Here is a 25242-nt window from a genome sequence, read left to right on the forward strand (position 1 = left end):
TATTAATCAGAGTATTTAATGTGTAGTCTTTACCGCACAATGCGGTACGTGATAGACAGAGACATGAATAGAAACGTCTCCCTCACTTCACTTTTGTAACGGTGTCGCGTCCGCACGGGAGTGTCCACGATAGTCGGGCGTGCGGCAAGCGAAATGATAAGCGAGTGACAAGTGGTAGACTCGCTAAGATTGTGGATAATGTAGGTCGGGTACATGAGTTTGTTTGGGTTTCGTGTTGGATACTTCTGAATAAAGATTCATGTGATTCGTTTCATTTATAACACTGCAGTCGACGACAGAGTGACTTGTCTGCTTTAGACTGTGATTAAGTGGTTATTGCATATTCGAGTGCGTCGCAATGGCTGAGGCCGCAGGTGCCGCCAGCACCAACCCCAATGCTGAGATTGTGAGAGGCCAGGTCTTCGAAGTTGGTCCCAGATATACCAACTTACAGTACATTGGCGAAGGTGCTTATGGGATGGTTGTGTAAGTATTAATGTATTTATAAAGTACAAATAAAATAAAGTTTCAGTCATTGTCATTTCCTAATTTGTTCCCAAATCATGTACTTTAAAAGTGCTTAAAAGTTTATTTCTATAAAAAAATTAAACTTAGTCCGCGCTCGAGTTCGTTTGTTGTGCTTCAAACTCTACCTCGTGTTGACGTAACATGTAATTTAATTTGATGTTTAAAAAGTTACTGTAATAAAATAGTTTAACTGTTATTGTATCATACCTTATACATATTGGATTAATTATGGTTGTGATTTTATTTGACATATAGAGTTTACAAGTTTTTATTAAGTTTTTAACAACCATATTAATTAAATATTGTTTAATCATTTTATATAATACTAGCTTTCAATAATTAAGGACATTGAAATAACTCTTGTAAATGTTTTTATATGATGTATCAACTTGTAACAAAGTGATGATTCATGTGTGTCCCAGTTATGTTTAGAAAAATTTCTATTTAAATTTTCATACATGTAATATATATTTTATATTGTATTTAAAACTTTAAATTTCTTATTTAAGGAAGTTCCTCCTAATTTATGAGAATTTTCCTTATATCCTATGTTACATTACTTTAATATTAGGTATAATATTTGTAAACATATAATAAGGATAAAACAATAAAATTTTGTTTTAGTCATTATAATTTAATTAAAATATCTGAGATATTTTTAGTACTTAAGTTTGAGCACAGAAGATATAGATTTTTGTCTTAAAAATTTATTATGAAAAAATAGGACAACTTGTTTGTTTTAAAACAGTTGTTATGTAACATCCATTTAAAATAATAATCCTTATTAAATAATAATTTGAAATAACATTTATAAACAAAATGTTGATGGTCTAATTTTAACTCGTTTTATTTTAACAATCAAAGTATTTTTTGATGAAAAGTTCTGAAATGTTGTTTTCATAAATCTCTAGGGGAGGTCTACATCCAGCAATGGACATCTTGCTCCGGAAATGATAATAATGATTTAAAAAATATATTCATTGAGCAGGTAGTTACATACAAATATGTATATATTCTTACATTGTATATATATATATATATATATATATATATATATATATATATTGTGTGTGTGTATATATATACATAATGCTGCTCATAAATTATAAAAAAAATTATTCAATACCTGTAACATGCCATGAACCTAAGATTAGATTTTCATTTGCACTTTCACATTAAAGTTAAATTGTTAGGTTATTGAAAGTCCTTTTATATCAATAATATAAGGTTAGTGTAATACAAAACTGCACTTATTACTTGTGTACAAGTAGAGATTTAAAAAAAAGTTCCTTTTAGTAGTTTATCACAGACTAAAAGTAACTTTACAGTAAATATATGTTATAGAAATTGGGCCGACTGGCACAGAATGTTTTCAAGGCATTAAATCCTCTAAATAAATGAATTTGCATGTGAATAATATCTTTGGTTGTAAAGACCATATTACAATGTACACCATAAATTATAATTAAATTTTAGACTGAATTAACTTTTTAAGAAAGGGATATGAATTTAAAATGTTCATTTATTAAATATTGCCCCATGTCAGTGTTATATATTCTAATGATGAGCAAATGGTAATTATCAGAAAAAATAACAGAATCTCTGGCTATCTTAAGTTGCAATATGGGATATTTAAAGAGTGATTGGAAATAGGTGTAAAAGATTTAAAGGGATAAATGCATAGCTTATTTGCTGCCAATTGAAAAATGGTATACCCTATCCAAAAATTAATGGTTTCATATATAATAAATAACTTAATATGTAAGAAAATGTGTTTTAAATATTTGGGCTACATAATAATAATATGTATTATCTGTGGTAGAGTTTGTATTTACACAAGTTGTTGGCCTATCGTATTTCAGAGTGATCATTTTATACAGGTTGATTGGAAGTAGCTATAAAATTTTTCGTGTATATTTTTTTCTATACATTCAACAGTTTAAAGTTTTTACACATATAACCAATCATGCTGTATAATATCTTTTATTTAGAAATGTACTACGCTCTCGCAAATAATACGTTATACTAACTGTTATTACTTAGTTTTTATTGACGTCAAATTAAATATTACATGGAATGACTGGCGTAACGGTCGGATTGCATAAATGACGTGAATCATATATCCATATTTCACTACTAGATATCATCAAATCAAATGCCTAAACCTAGTAAATACATATTATCGTAGTAATTTGCTTTGAAAATATAATTTTTATTTGAATGATATATGATACAATGGTAACGTCTTTAACCCTTTCGTTACCAGCGCTGGAGTTGGCTGGCTTCCACTGGATGCCCCAGGTGTACCAGCGCTGAAGTTAGACGGCATCCACTTTACACGCCGTTGGTGCCAGCGCCGCGTTTGGTGGCATTCATTTGCCGTTCCTTATATTGCATTGTTATTGAATTGATTCTTTTAAGGTTACAATCATGTTATTGATTTAATTTTAATTATGATTGAATGCGCCTTTGCTGAAAAACAATCCTTCGAAAATAAGGAATATATTTGGAAACTAAAATTAAAGATAAAAAAGTATCACCGCAGTTATAATCTACTAAAGTTGACCCAGACATTTTACTTTCAATTTTTAAATTAGTAGGAATAAATTGAAATATGAGGTGCGTTGTTTGCAGTGTAAATGGCAAAAGAACGGTAATCTAAATATGAACGTAAAAATTGTAATGTGGACTTATGTGTAGATCCCTGTTTTAAGATTTACCACATCCAAAAAAATTACTAAGAATTATCCTAACTAATTATAACTACTAATATGTAACACTTAAATGAGAAAATTCGAACATCAGTCAACCGCCATGCAACATGTGCACACTTTGCGGCGCGCTGCCCGGTTCAGTAGCGTCACTTCGGTGGAACGTACTGCGGTAAGGAAAGGGTTAAGACTGAACTTACTGCTGTTTTGAGGAACTTAAATCTTGACTAATAGAATTATTGTTTTATAAACCAAATATACTTTAATACCATACAAATAAGGTGAACAAGAAGTACAATTTCGTGAACGAAATTACTAAACAAATTTATAGTGCATTTATAGCGAAATCTCTTTTTTTAATAAATAGCTACTTCCGCTATGCAGCAGTAGTCGTGCAATGAAGTGCACCGTCTGCCAGCCCACTGATAAAGGCGCGTGCGGTAAACAATGCGAAACACAACTTCCACCGTTAATGTACTCTCTACACGTGTTTCACCCCTCCACGGGGCATCCTCAGGAGTAATGTTGCATCGACCAGTGCCAAACACCGAGTCTATCCGTATGTCTGACTCTATTATTCCCTTTCTTGCTTAGGATGGACTTCCGCAAAGTAGCGCCTGAATCTATTGGGTAACTACTAAAGGATTTAGGCCTGTCTAGACTGAACAGTAATCGATGGCTGTTTTGGCTCTCAAGTTCTCGATTGGCGATCACGAGTCAGATCGACGACATAATCAAAGTCTCGGGGGTTGCTGGATGCGGGCAGCGTAAGACCGGTCATTGTCGCTATTTTTGGGGGAGGCCTATGACTTGCAGGGGGCCTCCTTTGGCTGAAAAGAAAAAGTACAGAGGAAACTGATCAGTAAGTGTACTACAATGCATTATCAATTATGGACGCTTTCTCTCAAGCCGAGGAATACCAACCATGACGAGTCGACCGTTCCTCTAACGCGATGGATGTCCGTGCGGTTAAGTCGATGTACGATGATGTAAGATGTCTTCTATACATTAAATAGAGTCACATAGGTGACTATTTTCAATAAAAACTGCGTGACCAAATTTTACGTGTTTGCGTTATAAAAAAAAAAACAGATTCCATTTCTCGTTGCCAGGAAGACAATTTATGTACCCGTACAGACATATAATATATTCACTTGGATATTGGATGCGGTTATGACGACCGCCGCGCTGTCGTTTACCGCGTTTTGAATTTTTATCACGTACCTGCTCTCCGGGCACAATGATCATCTTCGGACGACGTAAGCTCATGCAGAGTCGTGCCGTGAAATATTTATACAAGTGATGGATCGACGCATTATCTCTTAATAAGTGAATACTTCGTGATATTATCTTGTTTTTGTATCCTCCTTTTTATAACGAGATTTAAAAACATTACGATCTTTAAAATAATCTCTACACAAAATAACTAACTAAACTTCTATCTATTTAAGGTAAGCTAGATAAATAACAGCCATAATTATTTTATATTTTTAGTATTCTAAATATTTTACGGATTATTTTAACAAATGATTGCTAAAGCATAAATCAACGACGATACCTACAGCAACATCTATTTTAATATCCGAGGAATATGTAATAGGGCCATGCCTTGCTCGTTGACATTTATATCTAGATTTCTCCCTTAACACCCTCGATATGAAATTTATTCGTTAGATTATTCTATGTTAACGTTTAAAGCAATAAACTTGCGGTTTATCCATAAGCCTAGTTTTTGCGAATTGAAAATTATCTTGTACACTTTGTGTATCCGGTAATTCAAACTTACTACATTTTATGTAGCGTAAAAAAAGCATTTATTGTCACTGTCACATTTTGTAAATCTTGTACTAAAACCCCTGCGATGTTCCACTTCATTGCTTAACAGTAGGGCACCGGGAACAAATACATCCGCAGTCAGTGCTAACCGGCGCACTGTGGGCTTTAATTGCGCTGTAACTTATAGCTCATCTTTCGCCTTAGTCTCATTTTAAATTATAAAATAACCAGATTGTACCACACAAAACCAACTAGACCGCTGGAACAAGTACATAAAAGTACATAATTTTTGACATTACCACTTCACTTACCACTCTTGACTCTGGAAGATTTCTTCGTTCGACGCCCCCATAGCCGTCGCATTTTACGCATCAGTTCACCAATAGAAAAGAGTGGTTTGGCGCTCCGTGATACAGATATTGCTTGTCTCACTTTATCATCTCCCAAGAAATCTTTAGATACAGAAGCTGAAGTTTATGATTCAAATCATCATCAGCACGAACCTGTGTAGGCTTAACGAGATTACTAAGAAGCCATCTTTTGCTGGCCCAAGATTTCAAGGCTGTGCAGGTCCTCCTAATTTACTTAAAGTACTTATGTAGTAGTAAGTTAATTAGGAGGACGGTGGGACGATTTAAGTACTATATAATAGTCACTAAGCGGTATTCATAACTCTATTATTTTCGAAGTTTTTTTCACAATGAATTTAATTAGCTATTTGTTGTAAAATAAACTTAGTGCGAATAGCGCAAGGATCATTGTGGAAAGCTTTTGGATAGCCTTCGCTTTGTAGTGGACGTCTCTTATATGCCATGATGGTGATGTGGTGTAAAAAATATAAAGGCAATGAAAGGTGTTACAGAGTATAATTGACAGAAAAAATGCAAGGAGGTCTTATAATTAGTAGTTCATTCTATTCTTTTGGAACAAGTTTCCGTGCGAGGGATCGTTATCGTTAAAAATGTTGAGACAAGATGGTTCGCCGTACTAGCAGTAATTTCATAAGATACTTGGACTTCAAATCAGAATAGATATGTTCATCAGATTGACGGGAATTATTTTTAAATATAGTGTCATACATAAGCAAAAATATCTAGCACTGTACACTCGTGTTCTGTCCTATTACACAGGGTGAGTGAAAATAGGTATAAAAGCTTTAAAGGATTGAAATAATTGTCAGCTATTGACTATTTACGAATATTGTCTACTAATATATTATGGAATGTCAATTATATGGTACACCTTATCCAAAAACCATTTGTTTCTGAAATAATAACTAGCCTAATGAAAATATTGTAACAATTTATTGTTAATAGTTATTAAAATTAATTACTATTAACTGTTTATCCTTGTAAACTTTGTACTGCCGGAAGTTATTGACGTGTCGCATTCTAATAGAAAAAATAAAATTTTCAAAGTGATAACTATACAGGTTGATTGAGAATATGTGTAGAAGTTTTATAGCTTTTTGCTGACAAATGAGCTATAAATTCACTCCTTTAAATCTTTTACAGCTATAAACAAGCGAACAGGTTGTATGGAAAAAGACCCATAATGTAATTTAAAAACTTCAAAAAAGTTTGAAACCGCAATTTTAATACCTGGAACATAATAGGGATGCGGATACGATTTGCCGGCGGATGTCGGTTGAAGTTGCGACCACAACGTTATAGGGTTTATAAACCATGAAATTCTGTTGTATTGGTAAAAAATGTAATTTATTTATATAACGGGTGGCAGACATGTTTTTAAATCGGATTATTTCAAAAAGTAATATGTAAATATCGTAATATAAAATAATAAAACTTATTGTCAAATAATATTGGCATTTTATTAATGACAAAAAGTTGCGTTTTCGCACTGTAAATCTCATTTATTCGAGCAACGAGGTTCATTCAATTAAACAGACACTTCAACAAGCACAACTGCTGTTCCTAGTCTCCAAGAACCTGCAAACCTCTACTGCATTGACCCCAGGGTAACTGTTTGGTTTACCTTATCAACGAATGAGACGATCAGATCATTTTTACTTCGAAAATGCTCAAGATCCGGCGGCGAAATTTAATAGTGGGTATTATCGACGCATGATTAGGATTTCATTTTGCCGAACCTACAAGCTCATCTGTACTGCACATACGGAGTTTCGATAAATTTGCTTCGGGAATTTTTTCCGCAAAAACTGATCAGTCAGTTTCGGGATATCCAGTGAGGTCACTCGACTTACCTCTTGTGTTTTTTTAATAAGGCTAACTCAGAGTTTATAAAGAAAATCTCCAAATCCTTCTGAACTTAAGTTTTGAACATTGTGTGCAACCTGACGGAAGATATTTGGTTGACATACTATTTAAAAAATAAAATCCGCTTTTCTATTCGATCCTTCAATGATTTTTATTTAAACTGTGCAACAAATATTAGATTCTTTATTTATCTTTGAAAACATAAATCTGCCATCAGACACTTGTTACATATAAGGAGATTACCACTCGTTTACCGACACCTTACGTTATCTGTGGAACCTGGAGCTTAGAGATTTGAAATTTAATAAAAATATTCCTTACACTTAGGTAAGTAAATATTTTGTGAAATTCCATCCGCGAGGAGGGTGGAGAGGGTGTTCGTTAAAATTCTTTTCATACGTCCATACTATAGCTTTTTTTTATGTAAAACTTGACCACAATTTTGACATGTAAAAAACAACCAAGAATAGATTTTATGAAAGTGACTGAACTGAAAATGGCTGGGGACAGCTAGTACAATGTCGGTTCGACCCGTAGACGCCTCTTATAAGGTATATGCCTCTCCCAGAGATATCTATGGGGGTATATACCATGATCGCAAAGCTAGGCAGACGGGTTGGCGATCGCAGTATTATCTCTAGAAACTTGTTTGTGACCAGTGGCAATAATATATTTTTAATTAATTCACACAGTGTATATGATATAATATTGTATCCCGGGAATATAAGAATTTTTAAAAAAATCAGCTTCGGACTCTTGTGTACGCGCAACAAACGCCTGTTTACCTGCATTCCGGTCATATTATCTTGTTGCATAAGCTAATGTAATTAGGAAAAGTATGTTACATGATTCTAGATTACTATTAGCAGTCTTCCAATAGCGTTCACCGGTATTTGTATACTTCTAATAAGAAAATATGCGCTCGTTTCCCACATTAATTATTATTAAAATATAATTTTTGCCATAATAATATTTATTTATTTATTTACCCTTTTTATACATTGTGCCGTGCATAAAGAAATATTTGCTGAAGAGAGTACACAAATAGAAAGAATTGTAAAAGAGTTCGCAAAAGAAAGTTAAAAAGTCTGTCTATTATACCCTATGAAAACAAAAATAATTACTTAATAGTAGAGACCAAACCATTAAGGTAGAGGGACAAAGCATTGAATACGTGTCACAATATATTTACTTGGGCCAATATATTTCTTTTGACGATCGAACTGTGAATGAAATCAATAAATGGATAGCTAGGGCACGGAAAAAGTACCGAAACTTGAAAAGAGATTATAAAAAATAGAGACACAAACATAGAAATAAAAAATAAACTATACTATCTGGTCTGTACGTAAAAAAATAAAAATAGATTATCAGTACACCAAAGAAAAATCGAGAGAAGCATACTCGGCGTAAAGCGCAAGAAATCTTAAATGGAAATGAGCGGGCCATGTATGTAAAATGCCGTGTGATAGATGGACCAGGAAACTCATCGAGTAGATACCACTAAGTGAAAAAAGAAAAAAGGCATACCAAAAAGAAGATGAGAAAACTCTTTTACTGAAATTTGTGGAACAATGTGAAGGAGAATAAGAGAAGCAAGAGATAAAGGCGAACGAGATAACTGGGGGTGTGGCCTACTAACAGAATATTTAACTTTAGATTGCCTCGCGAAAATACCTCTATTGCACAACAACATAAGTAGGCGTCACACTTGATATGTTATTTAAAAGTCGCAGTAGACACGCGTATTTATATCTAATAATTGCAGTGACGCATTATAATAAAATACAGCCTTTGTTATTTACCTAGCTCTAAAATTACCAACTTACTGCGAGTAACCAAAGAGCCCTTGAGCGTCGTTACTAAAACCACGGTTTAGGTTAAGCGCTCTCAACCGTCTGAAGTCCGTGGAATCTGTAAACCAATAAGGTTATGGTGATCTTTCGTCTTACAAAAAAAATACTAGAATTTCCAATCATTTTATAAATAAATTTTCATCATGTCTGCCCGATATATCTCAGTAACAAAATAATTTAATTTTCCATATATAATCTTGCGTAAGAAAAACCATTTTGGTATTTATCTATGTTTTTTCTTTATTTTTTGAAATCGTGCTGTGCAATGTTCATCGTCATCGTTTAAGCTATAAAAAGTCCACTGCTGGATATAGTCCTCCCCCATTGATTTTCAATAGCATTGGTAGGAAGTGGCCTGCATCCAGCGTCTTCCGAGGACCTGTACAAAGTTGCCTGTTTACCCACGTCGGATACGTTGCGCTTGCGGGTCCGTGGTGTTCATTCCTGAACTTTAAGGACCTAGCGGCCTTCTATACCACTGCCACTTCAACTTGCAAATCCGCTGTGCTGTGTCCATTACTTTTGTTTATTTTCATATCTCCTCATACCTGATGCGAATGTTACCATATAATAATAAATTTAAAAGAAAAATGAAATCGTATCGTAAATAAGCAATCGACAATGGTATTTAATCAGATTCCTTCGCACGTCTGAGCGATCGAGTATCGTTTGCTCAGACGCCGACATCGCGGTACAGAGTACGGCCGACACCGCCGCACGCAAGCTATTCCACTAGATTGCACTTCCCGCCGCGCCGCTCCAAGGGAATTTCAAGACCTCCAAGCGTTAATCGAGCCATGAACATTATTTGTCACTCCACTGACTCCAATCTCTGTTTGAGGATTTTCGTGTTCATTGTTTAAATTTAAACCTTATAAAATGGTTAGGGGTTGTTTTAAATATACATTTGTACGATAATGTACTTCGGGAAATCCATGGCGATAGTTCTAGAAATTCATCAAAATGGCGACCGATGACTAGCGGTATTAAAGCAATCCGAAGGGATAGTTTGGCAACAAATACTATGATAGATATCTTCTGACGTACTTCGGAGGTCATCATAAAGAGCTAATATTTGAAATAAATACGAAAAATAATAATTAAAGTCAAAGTGATCAGATTTGATAATATAGTCCATATGTGCACATATACGATACCCTGAATCATAATTAACAAAAGTGTAATATTAACGGCAGTGCACAATTGTTCCCCGTTAACAAACGCATTGTTTGTGTGCATAGGTTTAGATAGCGCAAAGAATATTAAATTAAACGAAAAGCCCACAAATGCAATTACTAAATATTAATAATAATATTTTTTTTGCTTAACAAAATACTAGCCTGTCTCGTAATGTGAATTAGGTTAAAATACCATTTAAGGCTAGTGTGCAGTGTTAGACTGTACTGAAAGATAAAAAGAAAGTAAGAAAATTCAAACGGCTACAATATTATACTTAATTTATACTTAATAAAAAACATTACGAATTTTGTAAAGAATTGGATTAATTTCCGCTTAAGTTGATACTTAAATAGGTGATTCCGTTTAATGCAAGATATGGCTTATCTAGCATACACTAACGGCTGCATTTTGTGAGAGATATTTGAAGCTTTTGTAACATTGTACATTTTTAATATGTGCCGCTCTAGTGAGATAGCGGGTTTACGAGCCGCAATAACACGTGTCGCCTCGGTCTCTCGCTGTACTGAGCTCCGTTGATCGGTTTTCAAGGTGAACAGTTAGGTATTGCAACGACACGTTTAATGCGTATACCGCATACTCTGTTTCTAAATATATATATATATGAAGAATTGACTTTAGCGGACCGTTGTTGGAATATAAGAATCGGAGTCTAAATGAAAGAACGAACCTAATTTGGTATTAATAATGGATAGCCTATCTCTTGTCTACTCGCCTTTCTATAAGCACAAAGCGGACTTTTGAGTTATTAAGGTCACACAGCAAGAAAAAGCGGTGACAACGTGGAAAATACTTATAATCACCGGAAAAGCGAATGGACGTTGATCACGAGGCTGCAGCTTTATGCACTGGATCGATCAGGTCAGAACCACGCTCGAGGCCTCGAGGATTTTAACTTGATTGGACAAAAGGAAACTATATATCTTCTCGTTCAATATCCTTGTATCTTAAGACGAAGGTTTAGAAACAAACAGAATTGTCTTACGGCACTGTAAAGTGGTCTCTCACTTGGAACCACATTGGCAAGGTCACGGTCGCTTAACGTGCAATGGAAAGGGATATTCCAGGGATACATCTATGAGATGAAGGTTACAAATGCACCCCAGTGAATAAAGAAGTTATTGTGCAATGGGCAGGCTACATAGAACACCTGGCCATTAGCGCCTTAAAGATTTTTTGTACTAGAGATCACTGACCAGCAAGCGCAGCGTAGGATGTTTATCCACGAAGTGGATACCTTGTTAAGGTGGTCGTAAGGCTCTGGTTGCAAGCCGCTTCCAACCGGCCCTGTTGGAAATATATGGATGAGGCCTATATCAGTGGATGTCGTACGGTCTAAATGATGATGATATGTTTCATTTCACCAGTTATGTCACCACAAGATACATGGGTCTTGATACTTGTGTGTTTTATCGTGAGGTACCACTTTGTACATATTTTGTCATATCATATCAATATCGGATATTTAGGAGAATCAATAAATGAATCACTATTAGTCAACTATAAGGTATTAGGAATTTCCGAAATGACTGGTACACTAGTATACCCACAGGCATATCCGAATTAACAGATAAGTTTGAAATGATTTTCTTGTAATTTTTTTAAACGTTTTATCTCTTGCGACTAATATGTTATAAACGTCATGGTATCAGTGCGATTTCTAAAATCTTTATTTGGCAATGTATAACAGTTACATAACGTCATAAATCATCGTTTCTATCACGTAGTAGCAACAAGAACACGAAATAACATTCTATAGGCTTCCTACTAAGGTACTAACAAATATATATTTTATTATGTAATTTGGGCAGTTACAAGTATGTGTAAAACAATGATGAAAACTATTTTTTTAACAAACCACACCTATAATCAAGTCAAACCTGTTTTCACATCATATAAGTTAACAAGTTAAGTTGGATTTTCGTATTTATGCAAATACAATAAAAAGTGATATCACTGTGAGTGATTGCGTGTTTTCTATTTACATGTACGTTTCTTTTCTTTATTATGTTTTGTTTGCATCGTATTTCACAACAGATTCCTAAGCACCGAATAGTTTTTTTCGCCTCCACTTTTGTAATTAACAACGAGGCCGACCTTCATTTAGACCTGTACACATGGCTATAGTTTCAATTAGCCTAAATGAAGCTGATATTGGTACCCTCGGTCGTTTACCCCACTATGACGTCAAAGGTTCTAAAGTCCTGCTTTCACGAGAATATTAAATTCGTGAAGGCTTTTACCGCTTGTGTAATGAAATACCTCTGTTCCGACTAATATTCATCACTTGAAGGGTGGGTGACATTTGATATGTGTCAGGTGAAGTCGTAGAAATGCGGCCGTATGTCGCTAATCGTTTTTTAAACTCGCTTTTGTTTTATTCTATAGCTTCGAGCAGTTTTTTTTTTAAATAATCCTTAAACATTTATTGTAATTTTCTATTGACATTTTGTAACGTAAACCTTGTGGTTAACTAGCTGCCACGGTTAAATTCGGTCTGCAATATTATAGGTCTGTCGCAATTTAAACAACAATTTTTTTTAAATATGACGTATTGATAGGAGAGATTCGTCAAAATCTTCATTATCATTTCAGTCGAAGGTCTTTCTGTTGATCATAGGCATCCTCCGTGGATTTCCAATAAAACCTGTTTGACACTCGTCGAATTCGTCGTCCATGAGGGCATATAGCATAATTGCTACGTTTGGCAGTCGGGTTCGCGATCGTAGTGTGGTATTATGGGACGTAGACGCCTCTGCTGCCCATCCTCTAGAAACTTGTTTATGAACAGTGGCAATCCCATGTAATTAATGCACAAAGTGCGAATTATGTAAAACTGTATCCCGGGATTCGAACACACGAACTACGTCATCCAGTTTCAGTCCTCTACCGCTGGGATACCGTTGCTTCTGCAGGTTGACAATTGTAATAACAATTGATAAATCAAATACTTTGTATAATAAGCATGGATTATTTCGAAAATAATTTCTATGTTTCGTAAGCTACACATCTTTTATTTTATTACATCCTAATGCACCTTACTTTTAAATTTTATATAACTCCACCCATGACATTGACACGCGTACGAAACAGAATCAGGCACTAAATTTCTCACAAACCGCTTCACTTTCGTACGGCCGCCCGCCTCCGCCTACGCGTACAGCGAGGACTATCCGAGGTAGGATCCGTATCGTATTGGACCCTTCAGTTTCGCGAAGTAATTCCGATGAAGCTGCCAAAGACTTCCTGGCTACCAGAAACTACATGAACAGAAACAATGCAATAATATAAATGACTATTGTTTCTGAAGATGTTAATGCTGTTTGCTCTAAGGCTTTTACAGCTTCATCGCTACTGAGTTCACGGAGCGGAAGGGTCTGTGAACTAGATTTAAACTAGAAAATAAAAGCTGGGGAGGCGCCTACCAGTTGCACGGGGACGCTTGCACGCTGTTAAGGCTCTTCACGGTAGAGCTTTGACGGGGTGTGTTGCTGGAGTGTGCTTGTGGGTTAGGACGGCAGCGTGGACCACAGGCGAGCCGAAGAGGGATCCGGATCCAATCACGGTTCGCCCACGCTGTTCGCGGTTAGGAAGCGGGCGCCCGTTTACTAAAAACGGGTGTTGTGGCGTGGTGGGTGATGTTTTGTTTTGTTATGTAGAACGCGACGACCTGTGTAAAGTGTTGCCGGTGCAGTGGTTGCTGATAATGCTTAGTGGTTTGCGCTTGCACTATATAAATGACATTTTAGTGAATTATATTAAAGCTTTGCTTCTATTTTATTGAAGTAGAGTCGACAGTAGAGGTTACAATCAATCAATTATATTATTATAATACTTCGCTCCGCCTAAGAGTCTAAAGAGCGTATGAAAGTTTTTTTTGTATTTACACAACCGAAATGGTTTAGGCGGTTTTGAGTTATAAATGGTAGATTTTCTTTTATATATGTAGATAAAAAGATAGACCAATATTTTTTCATGATCATTTTTTGTAATGAAATATTAAAGTTCTTTTTTTATTACTTGTTATCCTATTGGAGACGAAGGAAATCAAAAAACATATATCTATTGGCGATCTTACGCTTTATAGACAATAAGTCTGCCATTACAAAAATTGTAAAGTGTAAATAAATAAGTTAATATCTCAATAGTAGAGTAGATAGTCAAATATTCGAAAATTGATAAGAATTTTTAGTAATGATTTGTAGAACAGAATTTATTCTTCAAGTGCTGTAAAACCTGTCTTCTGGTTTGAATAAGGTTCCTTCAAAAATATCAAAAGATTCACCGAATAAATTAATAATAATAGAACATTTTATTAAGTTATTTGTAACTAATTATTGTAATAATGTACTTTTACCACGTACGTTATTGCAACATTGTTGGAACATCAAGTGACCATGTATTTATGATTATTCGGTTCCGCAAAAGAATTCATACTTCAGTATATTTAGAACGTTACAAAACGATTAGCTTCGAAAGCGATGCATACACTGAATCAAACGTGTCGGCCCGGTGACTCACGAGATATCACGGTGCCTACGTCACCGTCGCGTGTCGCGCCTCCGTGCCTTTGCGTCAATTTTTCCTGCTTCAAATCTGCGGATGTACACCGCTACGTGCTCGGAACGTTAGAACAGTATTGTGTGTGCGTTGTTTTAGAACAATAGACGTAGGCATTTTTAATTTCTTGCACTTAAAAAAAAACAATTTTAATTTACGCAGCATAGCATAACTGGGCTGTAGCTGTGTTGTCTGTAATGAGTAAGGAGATAATCACCCTTTCATAAGTCGTATAATGAAAATAGCCTGTGACATATTTGGTTCGGCTTTGCCGATCTTAGAACTTGACTCATTAACATGGTGAATATAATGACGTATATATTGAAAATTGTTAAACTCATTTGAAAAGAGTAATTGTTGGTTCCGACTCTTCTTACCAAATCAGCATTCCAAGTTAAACTTAAAATTGCATGTAAAACTTGCGTGTAAATGTTATGTGGAATAAAGATATTTTGAATTTTAATTTGTGGGTTCTTAGTCCGGTACCAAAATTGTTTAAATTCCTCACGGCTCTAGCTACGTAAGTGTGGAATTAAGAGTATATCTTTTGGAGTGTGGTTATTGATTTTGTTGGTTGTGCCGCCTTCACTTTGCTATCGAAGGAATGTACAGTTCGATGTTTGACTTCGTACAACGAAAATAGGTGCGTAATTAGAGCAAGAATTTGTTTTAGAAACAAACGTTACCAATAAAGACTGCAAAGAAACGATGTCTCTCACACGCACACAGTATCTGTGACTGTACAGTGAATATCTCTGTGAGATCGAATTGGCAGTGTGGAGATATGCAGACGAACGAACGAAAGTAACCGACATAACCCGGCGGATTAGAAAGTTAAAGTGGCAGTTGGCAGATCACTTTAAAAATTAAAATGAGATGTATAGATGAGTTTGTTAAAACTTGGCAGGCGGGAAACGTATCTTTACGCGCAAAGCACGTCTGTCGTTGGAGTGCCTTATTGTGTAATAATAGTACAGAATATATTTAAGTATACGTAAAGTAAGTTTCGTTATAATAACCAAACATCCGTGAGATTTTGAGAAGCGGCGAATTATACCCGCATGCTACGTGTCAAGATCGTCACGAAACGCTGAATGCAGCTCACTTCCAACCGGTTTTTTAAAACTATAGGAGAGGTGTAGTGGATGTCCTACAGCTGAAATGATGATAACGATGATGATTGTTTTAGAAGTCTGTGTAACATGGCTCACATAGGTGTATACCTCTTGTAGCCTTGTAGTGTAAAGAATAATATGTTTGGTGCTAAATAACCTGCTATAGTAAATTGCTGAATCACTTACACATATGTCTCTTAGAATTATTACCGAATATATTCTTCAAATTGAAAAGATAATTATAAATAAAATAGTAGCCTATCATAAAAGTTATGTATTTTTGTACTACATCTATTGTTTAATTTTTTACCCGTATTTCTGTAATAATCATGTGCTGATGTCCCAGCAGTAGGAACATAACAGCCAACACTAATATTAGATTTGATCTAGACAAAAACTTGTTTATGTATGTTTATATATATATCTAAGTGATTAGGGTTGTTCACCCATAAATTTTTTTTTTTATTTTTTTGACGAAATTTTTTGTTTTTATTTTTTTATGATACAACATACAAAAATACATACAACCCTAAATTTTCACCCCTCTACGATCAACCCTTATTTTTAAATTGAAAATATTTTTAATATATTAAAATTATTTTTTTTGCAAAACAACGTTTGCGGGATCAGCTAGTATATATATATATACTAGCTGATCCATTATTTCATTTAGTATTTCAGAGAAGTAGCATAAATTACTTTCATCGAAGCTTATTGTTCAGAAAATAAAATAAAAATTACATAATTTTACTTTATTTTTATATTTAGCCCTCTTCTTTTTTCAGTCGATAGACGTCCATTGCAAGGCATAGGCCTCTCCCAAAGATCGCTAGGATGTCCGGTCTGGCGCTGCCCGCATCCAGCTACTTCCTGTGACCTTAACTATGTCGTTGGCCCGTCTAGTAAAAGCCTACCCACGCCGCGTCTATCGGCTCGTACTTGTCCTTCGAGAACCTTTTAGCCCTAATGGCCGAATTTATGTTTACTTTTTTATTTAATCCAAACATCGAATGAATTATGTTTAAAAATATATCTTTAATTTTTTTCCGATACCGATTATAAAGTGTGATTGGTTATTGGTATGAAGCTTTGAAGGAAAGGGGTGTATTATATAGGTTATTCGCCAGTAAGAAGCTTTGATCACTCGAGAATATTTAATATAATTGATGTTTTTTATTGGAATGTAACAGGCCAATAATTTTTGTCAGTCTGCTGCGACTGAAAGTAAACAATAATTAATTTTAATTTGTAGTATTTTGTATTACGTTATTTACGCTTTAATTTACTTCTATCTTTATGTCATACAATCTTTGAAATCATTATATTTTTGTATATATTGTACCATATGTTAATTGACAGCAAATGATCTGTATATAGGTAGGTATTCATCTTGTTAAAACTTATATCCTTAATCAATTACCCTGTATAATTACTTTTAGTGGAGAATTTACTTAGTATGTGTTTCATTACATTATAAATTCGTAGTATAATGGAAACCACAAATTTTTGTTATAATTACACAGTGGTAAAGTTTCCCGGGCATATTTCGGTTAAGGTTGTTTGATACGGGTACAACGGGCATGACATGATTCCTTACATAACTTGTTCGGATTCAAGTTGATAAGTAAAGGCGGACAGCATAACTTCAACTCTATATTCAATCCTTTATTAAATAAACACAACTGTTTTGCAACAATTTGTAACAAAGTATCGAATTATAATGAGATATGAAAATAATGTTTCGTAAACGTATAAAATTAGTTAGCGTTTTACTTTTTATTATCTCTTCTTAAATATTGTATAATGCCAGACGCAATTCATGGTGGTGAAAAGTTAACAAGAGTGCAAATGTGATAAAAAAATATATTAGGGGGACATATTTTACAGAAAAACCGATTGATCTTTACCGCTCCGGCATTGATAATTTGTATATAGATGGCAAAAGGTTGTTGAGAACGAAAGTGAATATGTTGTTGACTAGAAGTAAAAACTTGTTAAAAATGTAGTCTAGTGAATTTAACTTAAGAAAGCGACATTACTTTCTGGTTTGCATACTGTATGCTATGTATTTTTGATAAATAGTATACTTAACATCTATGATAATACTCATCATTGTTAGCTGTTAGACGAACATTGCCAACCATAAGGCTTCCTCAAAGATCGCCACGATGAGCGATCTTGCGCCGCCCGCATCTAGCGACTTCCCACAACCTTGGCTATATCGTCTGTGCACTTTGCGGGGGGCCTGTCCAGGCCGCGTCTTACTGGCTTGTGGTCGCCATACGAACACCCAATGGCCGAATTTATTATCCAAGTATCAATAAACACAATATTATAAGAGACTAGCTGATCCAGCAAACGTTGTCTTGCCATGTATAATATATTATTTCTAGGAAATATTAAAAATCAAATAAAAAATAAGGGTTGATCGCAGAGATGTGATGATGATTGATGAGAAAATTTTGGGTTTTATTTTTGTATGCTGTATCATAAAAAAAATTAAAACAAAAAATTTTGTCTAAAAAATAAAAAAATTGGGGGTGGATCACCCTTAACATTTAGGGAGATGAAAAATAGATGTTGTCCGATTCTCCACCCTGGCCGGTATGCACGCTAAGATTCACGAAAATCGGTCGTGTCGTTTCTGAGAAGTTTAATCACGCACACCGTGACATGAGAATTTTATACATTAGAAGATATAATAAAAAAAAACACAATAAAAAAACACGTATAAATATACTATGTAATACCCATTTAGAGTTTGATTCTCTTGCAATAGTTCTCGAACCTTCTTTTAATACATCAAAAGGTCTTCTAGATGATTCACAGTTATTTCTGTTTCAGTTTTTTGTGATCGTATTTTTAGTTTCCTAATGATTGTTCTGTATATGAGTGTCAACCACATACAGTGCTTTTTGTATTACAAAAGCCAGGTTTTGTATGACTTCATATTTCATAGATCAAGGATTTAAAAAAACCGCTAATCTTAGGTTTCGTGTATTAAGACAAAATATATTTAAAATGTCAAAACAACTTCGTATAGAAGAACATAGAAATGACTACTAAAAAGTTTACTATTGTTGTATTTAGGTAAAGTAAACCTAAAAAAATGGTTTACGGGAAAAAATAAATATGGTAAAAACAATAACAATATTGCATACCTTAGATATTTCTTCTCGGTGATATTGACTTTTCAGTCCACATTCCTGTAACAGACGTCGTTGATCCAACGAGAAATAAAATAGAAACTTTACAATTCAATGAAATAGAAAATTTATAGGAATAGATTGTGCAGAACAAATTGTATTACAAATGCGAGGTTCATTTTTTCTTGAATATAACTGCTATAGTTGCATTGATTTTATTTAGTTTAGAAACATTTTTAGAATAAGGCACTTATTGAAAGTAATACATTATGTTCTTTTACGTCAACCGGAACAAAAAGCTATAAACAAGGTAATGGGCTCTTGGTGTAAAATCTTTATAGGGGTGAATAAATAGCTCTATAAATAGCTCTAATAAGCTAATAGCTTTGTTATCAAGCTTTAAAGCTTTTACACCTATTTCCAATGACTCAAAGCAAACATATGTATTTTTACGTATAGTAACCAATTCAGAAATCTTTTTTGTTACTATATTATTTACATTGATTTTTGGATACAGTGAACTGTACAATAAGACAGCAAATGTGCAAAACGTTCACTTCTTTAAAGCTTTTACACCTACAACCATGCACCTTGTAGATTAAAATGAATTGCTAAAAAACTTCATCAATTCCGTTAAAAGGTTGTTATGAATAATTAATGAAAACACAGGGTAAATTAAAACACCTGCCCTTAAAAAGGTGGAGGATCTACATCCTTAACAAAAAATATCTTGTGCTACCATTACAATGAATATATAATCACATAATTACTAGTCTTACTGAGTATGAATTAGAAAACTTGTACAGGCATTATGTCTGCCATTACAAAGATTGTATAAAAGGGTGAATAAATAAAACTTATTATTGTAAGTAGTCGTTGTTTATTAATTAGACATTAAATTAGTAAAGTGGTTGTTCCAGTTTTCTTTTATTACTATAGACTATAACAGTACGAAGTCATCCAGAGCAGTTGGTGCAGTGTTTCCCAACGTGAGGCCCACGTTCTACAGGGGGACAATTCGGAAATGGACTCGACACTACTTTAACCTTATCGCTTTATTGTTGGAATGATGTATGTTAGAGGGGCGTAAGAATTTTAGAAAGGCTTAGATGGGGTATGGCACAAAAAAGGTTGGGAAACACTGGTGATAACATGACAAATATCAATTAAAAATAATTGAGAATTTATAAATTCAGTTTAGGTGAAATAGTAAACTGCTATGTTATATTATTACAAAGATGAATTAAGTAGTGTGTATCACAGAGAAACATTTTTCGTATTTCAATTAGTTGACCTTCGAAAGAAATGATGTTATATATACCACAGATTGAATAAATGGAAAAGAAATGTTAGTAGACAACGCACAATGATCATTTATCAGTGAAACGATCGCATTACGCGAAAATACCGACGCTCCGGACCTTCGTTATAAAGGAGACGCTCTCTCATCTTTCTTCGTTATCGTTCCGCTGGATTAAGGAAAACTCCGCTCCGAAATTGTTCCATTTTTATGAATTATCAAGGATGAATTGATTTTGGTTGTAGACAACCACATCTGTCATGGTTCCAACGTAATTCGATCGCCTCGATAATCGAAATGTCATTCATGTACGTGACATTACCGACGTTCCCGGTAGAAAACGATAAACTAACATATTTTATATTAAATTATCATACATTTCTGGGATTATGGTTTAATTGTTAATTGAATAATTTATTTTCTGCTGTTAATAATTAATACATTGAAATATAATAATGTATCCAGTGTGTTATCGATTTTTATTTACTCTTTTCACATAAATTGTGATGGCGTACTTAATGCCTTGTAGGTCATTCTTTATTATTCAACTCAAGGTGGTGCCGAGATAACAAGTAGGCAGATGTGTAAATGTGATAGATAAATTATATTGAATTCTTTGAAATAATTTTTAGTTTTTATTTTAAGACATTTTCTTGTTTTTTTTTCTTTACAATCGATACACGCCTACTGCAAGGTATAGGCCTTCCCAAAGATCACTCCAATTTTGCTCTGCCTTCATCCAGCGACTTCTCTCGATGTTAACTATGTCATTGGTTGACCTAGCGGGGCTTACCCACGCTGCGTCCACCGGCTCGTGGTCAGCGATGACCATCGGTTGCTCTAGCGATGTGCTCTACCCATTGCCACTTTAGAGGAGCGATTTTTCGATCTACGTCGGTAACCTTGGTTCTGCGGATCTTGAGATTTCTGATTCGATCTCGCAGCGGACCGAGACGTTCCGAGACGTTGCATAAGTATTATTATAAATTGTATTTGCATTCTATATGATAATAAAAAACTTCAATTTACTTTACATTTATTTATGACAGGATTATTTTTATTAATATTTTATAACGAAATTGATGTATAACTATAAATAATGGTGTTATGGCGATGAAAAATTTCATCGTAAATGCTAAAGTTCATAATCGTACAACAAATCTTCTTGTTATTGTAAAATGAGTATACACAAGACAACCTTGATAATTATTATTTACAGCACAAAATTATTTACATTATTTATTTTTGATTGATTATGGGGAGTACACACAATGTTTATACGAAATTGTTTGTTTTAAACCTCTACGATCAATTACGCTCTACGACGACATGTTTTACCCAAGAAATATCGTTAAACATGGTATTAAAAGAGAAAATTCCGTATAATTTTATCTTTCGTTTTTGTATATGTTTAAACTTACATAGGGCTCTGTTTATATAAAATTACCGCAATTTTGGTATACACGCAGCGAGGCGGAAGGCAGTGTGGGCCGCTTCGTTCCGTTAGTCAACCTCGCGGCGCCGGATCATACTATTTTGATTTGCTGCCCTCCTCACCGCGCTTTTCTAAGGCGTGGTGTAGCGGTTTCAGTTCTCCTCTGCCTCATAGTAAACTGGGCTTACTTACGACTATAATAGCAACCATTCATCGATCATTCTACCTACGAAACGTACAACTGACAGCCCAAGCTGAATTACATACTGTATGCGACATAAAAACTTGGCGGTCTTCCAATCCATTGGAAGACCTAATGTAAAAGCTCGGTTCGTGACTCTCGATGGAACTGTCGTGTTCAGTATTTGTCCTGGCAGATTTAGGCATTTTGTCAAAGCAAACAACTTAAAATGTTTATTCGCTAAAATACATTAAATCTTTGTTTTGCAAATATATGGCCTGAAAGATTTTTTCGTTTAAAAAGAAATTACCCTAAAATCGATAGTACGCGTACTAGATATAACAATTTGACATTTAAATCACTTAATCAAAGTTATTTAAAGTGAACTTGTTTAAAAATTTAATATTGTAGTTTTGTATTAGCATTTTGCGAGAACTTAAAATTATAATATTAAATGCATAACTCGATGCAAAGTTAATTAGTGTAAACAATGGAAACGTGTTTACTAGAGTTTGCACTTTGGAGCCAGTACTAAATTGGATATATTCTATCCGGTGAGAAATATTAGTTGTCTAGAGGAAGCTTCTTAACTTTTAGATTTCCCAAAGGGTAGGATGTAGCGGTAATCTATTTACTCCTTCCGAACATACCTGTACGAATAATATTTGTTGTTTACAATTATTCAATGAGAGAATAAATACACAATGCTCTAATTATGTTTATGTTACGGTGTTTTGGATTTCGTCTTGAGTTATGTAAACAATATTAATTGATAATAAGAAAATCACTGTCAGATATTGTTTACATAGTTTTTAATTAATAAGTTTGCGAGATGTTTCGAGGTATTCTTTCACAGATTTAAAAATTAAAGCAATGTTTTGTTGACCGACTTATACACACCTAAAGTAAATGTAATAGATAGATTATAATTTCAACAGATAAAAGGTGAAAACAATCTCTATTTTGATCGTAACAAAGTTTTCATCCAAAACAGTTTTAACAATTTTTTCTTTACAAGTATAACATTCTCGAAAACTTAAATTGAATTTGCGGAACAAAGCATTAATGTTTATACAGAGTGCTTGATTATAGGGAGAAAAAACTTTAAAAGTACGAATGTATAGCTCATTTGTCAGAAAAGAGATTTTAAGCTAATACATAGAAATTTAAAATCTTCCTGTATAAATCAATCATTCTGAAATATGGGTCATATTTCACGTAATTTATTTTCTATTGTAATGCGACGGATAGTAAACAATAATTAATTTTAATATTTAGTTAGTTTATATATTATTATTATATATATATAGTTATTTATATATATTTATTTAATCCGAATTTGAAGTCGCTTTTTACTACTATATTATCAATACGTTATTTTTTCTGAAACTATTGATTTTTGGACAGGGCCCACCATACATTAGTTTTCAACTAATGAGCATTTCATTCAAAATTATACTTATAACCAATCACAACAAATACACGGCGCACTGTCTTTGTGTGGTTTTTAATATATTTGCTCTATTTTTTATTAATACACCATAGATAATTAATAGGGGAGAAAAAGGGAAACAATTCATACGGTACAAGAGGCGGTTTTTTTTTGTTTTTCGTAATAGTTTTAATACTTTTATTATCTACATGCAAATACAATAGCAGACCGTATTTTAGCTTATCAAACTTATTATACTTGAGTACGCATGGTATTAAACGCAATTTGTTATACAACTAACCCATTATACTGGTGTAGCTACACAGTGTCAATAAAATAAAAAACCAGCTCCGGACATGACGTAGTTTTATCCATTATTAGACGTTCGCTGCGAGGCGCAAGCCTTTCCCATAGATCCACAAGATGACCGGTCTTGTGCTGTCTGCATCCAGAGACTTTCTGCTATTACGTCTTCTTGAAATATGCATACAAATAACTATATTCGCACAGACGCCAGGGGTTGTCAACCCCTGATTATTCTAGATAAAATCGTTGTAGGAGTTTCTAACGGCTCTTCTCCCAACGTTAATAGTTTCCGAAGTGATCGCGTTAGCCAGGTAATAGCAACCGACTGCGTCAAGGTTCGGTTTTCTTCGGCGCTCTTGAGTCGGAATGCTAAACGGATATTATTGACCATTGGCAACCTAAGGCAAGGTCCCCTTGTCCGTCCGCCAAAGCTATCTAAAAGCTTTGAGGTCTCCCTATCCGGTGAAACTGTAGTATCTAATGACTTGGTCCCGGGTTCCCCAAGGAGCACTAGAACTTCACTACTCTAAAAGTGGTTTTTAGTTAGGCCTTATGTACCCTGCCCTCCGAACCCGCGGTATCTGCAAATGCAACTTTTAAGCCGCTTCAAAAAAAAAATACTTAGACAACAGACAAATATTTATTCGATTAATATAAAAAGGTACCTGTTATTAAGTGATTTTTGTTGATTGTTTTTCTTTGTCCTACAGATCTGCGTTTGACAATGTGAAAGTTACAAAAGTCGCAATCAAGAAAATTTCGCCGTTCGAACATCAGACGTACTGCCAGAGGACGCTCCGTGAGATTAAAATCCTTACCCGATTTAAGCACGAAAACGTAAGACTGTTTGATTAATTAGTCACATTGATTTGCCCTTGTTGTTGATTGCGAATAGAGTAGTGTGTTCCTTTTCTCAAATGATTTAAAATAAATAGAGAAAATACTAACAATTAAATATCTAAAAATTTATGTAGTATGTATTAATTATATATTTAAATATTTTTTATAAATATATATTCACTATATATTTTATATTTTATCTGAAGACCAAGTCTTAATGTATTCAGTTTAGTTTCGATCTATTATTTTTTTTACCTGAGCCCTTTTTATTAAAAAGCTTTTTCATATTCATTTTACCTTTGTCCCTAAAGTAATGAATTGAATAAATTTTGTTTAAGTTACTCTTTTAAATGAAAGAAGACGATCTCATAGTTTAAGTAAATAATTTTTATTACTCTATTTATGTGTTATAAATTTCTCGGTATCAAAAACGTAATATGATCAAGTAAATAAAAATGAATATTGAAGTTGTTAAGTATTAGGCATGATGTGTATAAAATCAGAGAAAGGTTAATTCTGTAATAAGTAATTTAGTGAACGCTCTCGCATTGTTGCCCACATGTTGACGATAAAACTTGGGGGTTGTTTTTTTTTATAATCTTGTGAACAAGCAGGACGCTGT

The 25242-nt window shown here is 34.1% G+C and overlaps 1 protein-coding gene across 1 annotated transcript in view; it reads left to right on the top strand.

Moving 5' to 3' along the window:
• The first annotated feature begins 105 nt into the window (after positions 1-105).
• rl (Mitogen-activated protein kinase rl) overlaps positions 106-25242 on the top strand; it is a 36422-nt gene continuing 11285 nt past the window's right edge. Inside the window, exons 1-2 of the mRNA XM_068773988.1 lie at positions 106-486; positions 24491-24617. Coding sequence (XP_068630089.1) covers positions 359-486; positions 24491-24617 — 255 coding nt within the window. The 5' untranslated portion in view covers positions 106-358. The remainder of the gene's footprint in view (positions 487-24490; positions 24618-25242) is intronic.

The sequence above is a fragment of the Battus philenor genome, unplaced genomic scaffold (genome assembly GCF_028537555.1).
Source record: "Battus philenor isolate CCGP_79_NKW_IND1 unplaced genomic scaffold, ilBatPhil1.0.hap1 SCAF_6, whole genome shotgun sequence".
Lineage (NCBI taxonomy): Eukaryota > Metazoa > Arthropoda > Insecta > Lepidoptera > Papilionidae > Battus > Battus philenor.